The 9,474-nt window shown below is 41.5% G+C and overlaps 1 protein-coding gene across 5 annotated transcripts in view; it reads right to left on the minus strand.

The window, feature by feature from the left end:
* UBE2W (ubiquitin conjugating enzyme E2 W) overlaps window positions 1–8,031 on the minus strand; it is a 62,778-nt gene extending 54,747 nt beyond the window's left edge. For 3 of the 5 annotated variants that reach the window (XR_011724576.1, XM_071737787.1, XM_071737788.1), the window contains exon 1: window positions 7,651–7,686. Coding sequence is in view for 3 of the 5 variants with exons in the window: in XM_071737787.1 (XP_071593888.1) it covers window positions 7,651–7,671 (21 nt within the window). In the remaining 2 variants the exon portion in view is untranslated. Of the gene's footprint in view, window positions 1–7,650; window positions 7,687–7,938 lie in introns of those variants that run through there. The other 2 variants (XR_011724577.1, XM_071737789.1) reach the window with 1 other exon arrangement.
* Window positions 8,032–9,474: the final 1,443 nt, after the last annotated feature.

The following is a 9,474-nucleotide window of genomic DNA, read 5'->3' on the forward strand; positions in this document are numbered from 1 at the left end:
ACCCTAGGGAGACCTAAAAATATTTCTTCAGTATCTCCTGATGATTCTCTTCCACACCCAACCACTGAAATGTTCACAGTAAACTCAGTTAACACAAAAGTACTGTCAGTCCCATGATGAAGTCCTGGCAAAGAATTCACATTTCCCTTACTAGCTGCAGGCTGTCACCTCCTCCCCCACTCAAGTTACAAAATGTAACACCAAAAAAACCCACATACTTTCTGTTCTGAAGAGGTTTTTGCATGCAGGAGACTGATTTTTTCCACACCTTTCCCCACTGAATGGAGGCAAACAGCAACCTTGTACCAGAACAGTTGTTGGTAACAGGTTGTTGTTGCTAACAGGCTGCACCAGTCCTGTTACATCACCACCATGTTGTTCCATAAGAAAAACTTATTACTAGTCTGCTAGTAAAACCTACTAGCCTGAGAGAGTAAAGCCAGCAGCTACTCTATTTTTAGCATTTTGGTTCTAAATGGTTCTTCCATTCACACAGTTCTTACTGAAAAGTATCTCAGAATATGAATGTCTAAACACTCAGTAGATAGTTCTGCTTTTCAAAAAAAAAAAAAAAAACAAAACCAAAAACCACCTCTCCTACAGAAAGAAAAAAAAAATTAACAGTGTAAGTATTGCTGGAACTGACTGTATATTGTTCTCTAATTAAAAACTGAACTTTAAATATCAAAAAGCTCTCAAACAGAAAATAAACAAGGTAAAGATTAAAAACAGTGACATTTAACAAAAAATTACCTGCTACAGCTGACCTTGTTACTTAAGAAAGCTAAGGAAGAGATTAAATAGACAGTTCCTACAAGTTAAAAAAAATCATCTGTTTCCTAATCAGTCAGGTCATTCACAAAAGCCCCAGCAGAATGTCAAAATCATTTGGCCCAGACTCCCAAACTCACAAGCCATCAAGATACTTGATTATCCCAACCCTGGGTGAATTTTTCCTCATCAGTGTTCTTAAGGTAAGATTTAATCAACGCCCAGGGGGAGAAAGAAAGATAATTGAGTGGATGTGCCCAATTAAAGCTTCAGTAGGACACATAACAAAACAGCTTCACAAAATAATCTGTTCAGAGAAAATACTGGGATTTAAATTTCAAGAATTTTTTTTAGCTTTATCTATTTTTGGCTGAATATCAGGTTTTCAATCTGTACTGAGAATACAGAAGGAGCTTAGTCTCCTCCTTCTAATTTCTAATAAAACATGTTAACATCTGTCAACCCAGTTCTAATGTTGTTTTCCCAGGCCAATCCATACTTTGAGTCCTGCATGTCAGACATTTTGTACATTCCTCTCTTTTTAAAGGAATGAAAAAGTAATACTTGAATCTTTCAATGAGTTACTTACAAATAAGTTTTGACGACTAATCTTTTGGTCTTCTGACTATTAAACATTTCATTAAAAGTTATGGACTGGGAAGGTGGAAGGAAGGCTCATTTATTTTTCAGTTTGATACCAGAATACTATCCTCATATGCTCCTATATATTCTAAAATATTTGATAGGAATGAGGTCAAAGCAGCACAGTCCGCTTCTAAAGAGATTAATATACTTGACATAAATTCACCTTTAAGACACAAGATGAATCTGAAATCAGAACTGCAGCATAATTAAAGATAAACCATATATATAAACCATATAACTAAAGGTAAACACAAGCACCATTCTGTACTCCACAGCTTGAAAAGCTTTTTGCTAGATAATCGAATTTTTTACTACGGGCCTGTCATTTTAAAGCAAATTAAGTGAAATCCACTAATGAAGAAAAAATTTAAACTGACAGCTAGTCATCTGCTTTATAAATGAAGTCTTTAAAATCTAGCAATGCTCAGCACAAGCCTCACATGATCCTAAAAAGTCAAGCACAAATAATTTTATCTTTTAGCAACAAGAGTCTGACATTATTTGAACTGCTTCAGTTAAAGAATTAACATAATAGCACTGGCTGGCACAGTAAGGACAACCACATGTCTACCAGGGAATTCCTCATACTTACAAAAACCATTCTGAAAGTTGATAACAAAGATCTTTATTCTGACCAACAGTCTTTTGAAAAGAAAAGGGGCAAAATGTTGGAAGCTGCAAACTGTAACAAAGCTTAAAACAAATCATCAAATCTGCGTCCCTAAATATTATCGGGATGGAATTTCTAGTTTAGGCAATCCCAGTCCATTCAGCTTCCTCGTCCCTTCTCATTACTGGCCAACTATTTCTGACCAAGAAGAAATCTATGTGAACAAGTAGCATCAAAATCTATGAAGTATTTTATTCCAGCAAACTTCTAGCGACAGTACTTGCTATACTCTAGTAAATTATTATCAACATTTATTGATATGCATAACCAACTTTTTTCTCAGGACTGATCAAGCAGTATTTTTAATTAAGTTCAATAAAAAATATAAACAACTTTGTATTTGTAATCACCCAGGGAGAAACAGAATCATTTTTAATAATGTGTATGAAAGGATGAATCACTAGCATTCTCAACCAGAGAATTTCATCAGAAGAAATTCTTTCATCAGAAATTTTTCATCAGAAATCAGGTATTTCAAATTCTTCTTCTACCACTATTAACTTCTATCCTTTCTTTTCTAACAGGCTAATACTGCTCCCAAGGAGGCAAATGAGGTTTCCTCTTTTCTTTCCCTGCCACCCCAGATTGATACCCGTTTTTCATTCCAATGATTAAGGTCACCTCGGAGAAAAAAATAAAACCAAAGAAAAAAAAACACAAAGGCCACCACAGATTCCAGAATCATTCTACCAGGCAGAAGGCAAATTACCTGACCTTCATCCTATCACTAAAGCTTGCTTATTGTCTCTTTTTATTCTAAAACATTTAACTTACTTATTTTTATTTTAATAAATGAAGTTGTAACAGGCTTAAATGAATAGCAATATTGTCTTGCTTTCAAAAGGCAAAAATCTAATCCCCAGCTCTGCTACAGTCCTTCACTCCTTCAAAACCATGCAAGATGAACAAAACTTTTGGCTCCAAGTAAATTATATTTATCATCCTCTTCCCCAGTGGAAACTTTAGCCTGTAAGCTCCATGAAAGCTAGTGGCTTGGCTATAAACCAAGGCTACATAAGAGACATGATCATTATATCAAACATACCTGCATTTGTTGAACACAACAATAACTATGGCTAAGCTCAATGGAAGTCGTGCCTTTTCTCTTTCCTATTAACAGGGGTAATTTAATCACATAATCTCCAGGAGTATTCACCAGTACAGACTACACTCATACATTATAAAGATCCTTTAGTCTGGAAGTCTTAGCTCAGTAGTATTTAAGCAAACAATTAAAGAAAGTGCCTAAATACCAAGTTTTGCACATTGTTTGAGCTAAGCTGCTTTAGCTTATTAATTACAAACTCACAAGAGCTTTCCAAGGGAGCAGCTTAGCAAGACAACATTCCCTGGGTTTTGCAGATATATTGTTTTCCCCTTTCCCCTTCTCAGAGATTGAATAGCTAGGCCTAAAATCAAGTACAAGACATCAAAAAATCCTGAGAAGAAAATATGTAAAATCAACTGGAATACCTATTCTTTACAAAAAGTACCTCTTTGCTCCTATTTTCCTGATTAAAACCATACACATACCCATAAGATAAACATTCAGTGTGACTGCTTGAAAGCATTTATCAGTTTCTATATTTCAGCTATACAGGTGCTCTACTTGGAAAAAAGATCCACTGGTAATGCCCAGGGACACTGGTTTCAGTAAACTTGTCTACGTTTTTCAGAAGTAAATTCTTACATTGTAGCTCAAAAGTTGTGCAGTCACAGCAAAATGTTTCTCAAAATTCTATTTACACAGATACAAAAAAAAAAAAAAAAAAAAAAAAAAGCAAGTGTGACTCTTTAGAGTCTAAAGCCATAACTTTTATTTATCTTTATCTTTTTATCTTTTATTTATCTTTACTGACTTAAAGACTATTAATTTTAAACTCCACTTGATATTCAACTCAGTTTCAGAAGTTTATTAAATAAACAAAAAAACCACCCAAGATTAAACCACTCATCTTGGTAAAAAAACTATAAATTTTGCATTTGTCTTATTTTACTGTAGCATGGCTACATGCCAAAACTAATATAACACACATCAGTACAGACTGATAACTGAAGGTTATACATATATATGTAACTGAAGGTTACATAAAGGACTAACAATCTCTTAGTGGACAGAAGAAATAGTTTTTAGTCTCCACTCATTCTGGTCACAATTACAGTACTTGCATTTTTCAGTTAAAAATTTATTTTAGGTGACTGTTTAGACACACAGTGGAAAAAATTCTATTGCTGAAACAAGACCTTTCCAGCAGTGCTTTTTATTTGATGTATGCATGTATCTTGATGGCAGTTCACCAACAGGCAGTGCTCAAGGGCAAAAAAAAGTAATCATGATAATACAGAGCCATGGTCAAGGCTAACATTCTACACTCTTTACTAAAGCTATGTGTCATTAATTACTTTAGCTCAGTATCCAATCACATATCTACAAGTACCAATCTCATCTGCCTAACTTTGAAGGAAAGACAGGAGGTAATTTTTGTGATAAAATGCAAACCTAAAACTGTTCCGAGAACTGTTTGTTGCATATCACTTCTTCAGTATTTACCATATTTTATATTTTCTATAGCCTTAAGTCTTAAAATTACCAAAACGCTGTAACAAATTTTCTAAAGCAAACCTATTCTATTCACTTGCTTTACACTACTTACAACTTGTCAGATTATGTCTGGGGGTTTTCTGTTGGGGTTTTTTTTTCATTAAAAAGTTGCACAAGTTTGGCCTTTTTCTGGGAAGGATCTTAAAATAATTCCCTAGAAGGCAACTTTGCCTTCAAGGTTTATTTGGGTTTTTTCCTTGCTTGGGTTTCTCAAGAAAAAAAAAAATTTTCCTTAAAGGGTTGCAGAACAGGTTTAAGAAAATCTAGCAGTGCCAAATCCATCAGGATTTTGGACAACAATGGTTAGAAAACAAAACTCAGGATCTTGTCATCATTGGCTTTATTTTTCTAGATGAAGTATTACAGAAAGCTAGAATTTAAGAATGTCCACAGAGACAAACAAAATAGTAAATTTAGATTATATACATAAAGGCTCAAACTCCTCAGTTTTTCAAGTTATGGCAGCAGCTATTCAGGCTGATGTTCATTACTATCATCAAAAAGGGACAATTTGTTACAGTTTCAAAACTTTACTTGCAGGCTGACTTAGAACAGGCTGATGAAATAACTCTAGCTTTTAAAGTTAGACTTTAAAAAGACATTTCAGAGAAATTTCAGTAATGTGTAAAAATAAGATTTAATTAATCTAAGGCATCACTCATTGCTGCGTAGAATTACAGCCATTTAAGAGGTGACTAAAACTTACTTAATTTACCAGTGTATCATTCTTACCAGAACTACATATACCACCACAATAATGGTATGGTGACAAGACTATTGGTATAGTTAGAGCTCACAGTGACAAGACATCATCAAATCCTGAGCAGAAAATATGTAAAATCAACTGGAATACCTATTCTTTACAATAGTGAGTTGCACAAGCATTTCAGTTAAACACTGGGTATTTTAAAACACTGTACATAACCAGAAAAAGGACATAATGTTTATGCTTGGCAACTTACATACTAAATGTTAGCACTAATAGTAATAAATTACATTATTCTGAACAAAAAAATCACATTATATACAGCAGCTTCTTTTGTAAAACATTTTTCCATTGAAGAGTCAAATGTTATTTAATGAAAAGAATTCAAAGCCCTGACATCTTTCCTACCTGGGAAGGTGTACACTGTTGAGAAACTTAGTAATTTTACAGTTTGCTTACCAATTTGTGTGTGTGTGTGCTTCCTGTTTATTTTTTTTAAATTCCCAGACAATTCATCTTCTAATTTCCTTACTACATTACCAAATCAGTCATTTACTAAACTCAAGAAAAAGTCATGAGAACATTATACAACTGGGAACATACAGACATCAAAACTCAATAAATTTCCTTGAATCTCTCAGCAAAAGACAACTGAACACCATTAAAAGAAGAAAAAAAAAAAGTAATCTTAGAGTTGTTATTCCTAAAATGAAAGCAATTACAGCATTAGACTTACCATAGCTGTCATACTTAACTTATTTTTAGGCAACATTTTCCATTCATGTATCCTATACAACCTCATTTACTTTGTAATCATTACTTCACCTTTACAGAGGGAGCAACAGGAGTGAGGGTAAAGCAAGCTGTAGAAGGTCATTTAAACCAGAGAACACAACACACTACAGGTTTACCAAGTCCCACAGGAGTGCCTTCCTCACAAGTGTCATTTCCCTATAGTTTTCACAGTTTCATTTAAGATACTAATTAATAAATTCTTGCCTTTAGTTTGAAGTTATGCTTGTGCAAGTTTAAAAAGCAGCATTACAAAAATGCATTTATCAGATAGAGGTGCTAAAATGAAGACAGATCAGCTTATCTGTCTAAACTCCTGCTAAATGAAGAACATTTTGTACAGGATGTTCAAGTTCTTGCTCCCATTTCATATCGGTAACTCCACAGTGGTTTTTTATGATTCCAAACTTTATGAGTGGAATTTTTCCCCATAAAGTTCAGCGCTTGGGACATTTTAGCTCTTTTTAGCTATGCTAAATCCAGACTATGAGCACCGTTAAACTAATTTCATTCAGTTTGTTCACTTTTTCTCAGCTGTCCCACTATCAGTGGGAAAAAAAAAAAAAAAGTTCTACTGGACTGAAACGAAAGAGAAAACATAAGTGCCACATCAACAAAATGGAAAGCTGTAATACAGAAAAGACGTTACAGGTGAAATAAGGAAAGACAGGGGCCACTGCCACAAAACCCATCGATCTCTCTGCTGCCCCAGTCACAGTAAATCACCACCCACTCAGAGCAGCACACAGTGAAAGTGATCCATTCTTCCAGAGCAATTTCTGCAGCTACTATTTAAGAACTCCTTTGGTGAAGGTATGAATAAATAATTCAGCTGGAAATACCTGCCAAGCAGCAGGATGTTTCATGCTACTGTACCTACAGTAACCCCTTCCAACCGAGTAAAACCAGAGGTTATCTGTCCATAGGGTTGACACCACAGGACAACCGCATTTTAAGGAGATAAGAGGACCCCACGGACACATGGCTTGGGACAACTTGTCTGTCCCAGCCCTTCTATGCCTGAGAATTACACTGCCGTAACACCCGAAAAGCCAGGGAAGATGGAGGTGATGGTCACAGCCTTCGACACCATCCTCATGGGGTTACCGGAGGGGGGGGGTCGCAGGGAGTGGAGGTGTCCCCGGGACGCCCCCGCTACGCTTCGGCCACACGGTCAGGGGAGGGGGACGAGCCCACCACCCCTCACAGCGGCGAACGAAGCTCTGGCCCCCTAAAACCCTGCTGAGGGGGAGAGGGATCCCTTAACCCACCCCTCGTCTCCCTCCCCAGGAAAGGGTGCACAGGTATCCAAGCTCCCACCGAGGCCACTCGCCCCCCTCCCCGGCCCCGGGAGCCCGGGGCCTCCTTCCCCGCCCGCCATCCTGCCCCGCCCGCCCTCACGGCCGGCTCCCTCCTCCTCCTCCCAGCCGCAGCCGGTACTCGACCTCGCCCCTCACAACTTGCCCCTGTGGGTCTCAGCTCCATCCCGGCGCCAGACGGCCCCTCCCCAGCCTCCCCCTGGTCCCTCCCCGGCCTCTCTCTCCCCCCCCCCCCAATCAACCGCCGCGCAACCGATCCCCTCCACCGCTGACCCAACAGCCGCTTCACCCCCACCGCTCTCCAGAGCGCACCGCCACACACACACACGCCCGGGGGTAACAACCCCTCCCGGTTCCGGTCCACCACCAGCACCACTGCCGCCGCTCGGCCCCCCGCCCCCGCGCCGCCCCGGCTCCGCCGCAGGCTCCTCACCTGCATAGACGCCATGATGGATCCTCCCCCTCCCCGCTGCGCCGCCGGACGGGGCCCACACAGACGCAGCAGCGCCGCGCGCCCGCCCCCTCCCTATCCGCCCACCCCCCGGTCACGTGACGGCGGCGCCGGCCGGGAGGCTGCGCACGCGCGGAGAGGGAGCGGCGGCGCCCCGGGGTGGGGCGAGGGGGAGGGGAAGGGGAGGGAAAAGGGAAGGGAAAAGAAGGGAAAAGGGAGGGGAAGAGAAGGGAAAAGGGAGGGGAAGAGGGAGAGGAAGAGGGAAGAGAAAAGGGAAGAGAGAAGAGAGAAGGGAAAGGGAAGAAGGAAGGGAAAAGGGAAGGGAAAAAGGAAGAGAAAAAGGAAGAGAGAAGAGGGAAGGGAAAGGGGAAGGGAGAGGAAAAGGAAAGGGGGAAAGAGGAAGGGAAGACGGAAGGGAAAAGAGAAGGGAAGAGGAAAGGAAAGAGAAAAGGGAAGGGAAAAGGGAAGAGAAAAGGGAGGGGAAGAGAGAAGGGAAAAGGGAGGGGAAGAGGGAAGAGAAAAGGGAAAAAGGAAGAGAAGAGAGAAGAGGGAAGGAAAGAAGGAAGGGAAAAGGGAAGAGGGAAGGGAAAGGGGAAGGGAGAGGAAAAGGGAAGGTGGAAAGAGGAAGGGAAAAAGGAAGGGAAGGGAAAAGGAAAGGGAAAAAGGAATAAAGAGGGAAGGGAAAAGGGAATAAAGAGGGAAGGGAAAAAGGAAAAGGGAAGGGAAAGGGGGAGGGAGAGGAAAAGGGAAGGGGGAAAGAGGAAGGGAAAAAGGAAGGGAAGGGAAGATGGAAGGAAAAAGGCAAGGGAAGATGGAAGGGAAAAGGGAAGGGAAAGGGGAAGGGAGAGGAAAAGGGAAGGGGGAAAGAGGAAAGGAAAAAGGAAGGGAAGGGAAGACGGAAGGGAAGACGGAAGGGAAGACGGAAGGGAAGACGACCGCGGGGTCGCTGCCCTCCCGGGGTTGCTGCGCCCTCCGGAGGCTCCACCCGGTGCTGCCCTGAAGGGAAGGCGGGGTGAGAAGCTGTCCTCCGCGGACACCGGGTGGGGGTCCCTTCCTACCCCTCCGTGGGAGCAGGTCTCGGGGTCGGGCCCCGGAGGTGACCCCCCACCCTCCGCCCGGCTGCTCGGTTGTTAGAGGTTTTTAGAGTCTTTCAGGAATTTAGTTAATGTCGGCTGTGCCCTTGGGTGTGTCTGCCGGTTCCCCTCCCGCCACAGGTCGGATTAGGGATCTGCCAGCAGCCTCGGCTCGGCCCGGCCCTGCGCCCGGGGCTCGGGGCTGCGGGTCCGGCAGCCGGTTCGCCGTGGGAGCGATGAACGGTTCTGTGCTCCCGGTGCTGCTCTGCCGCGGGTCTCCGGGTGATCCTGTTTTCTGCAGTGGTGGTCTGGTACCATACGTCTCCAAATGGGCATGGATGTATTTTAAGTAGGAGCATTTCTGGGATTCTACATTTTCCATTCCTGGCCAGGAACACCTCTGTCCTTTGCACTGGGTGATTTTGTGGTGAGCGTGTAGGTGAAA

This window comes from Heliangelus exortis, chromosome 2 (assembly GCF_036169615.1).
Source record: "Heliangelus exortis chromosome 2, bHelExo1.hap1, whole genome shotgun sequence".
Lineage (NCBI taxonomy): Eukaryota > Metazoa > Chordata > Aves > Apodiformes > Trochilidae > Heliangelus > Heliangelus exortis.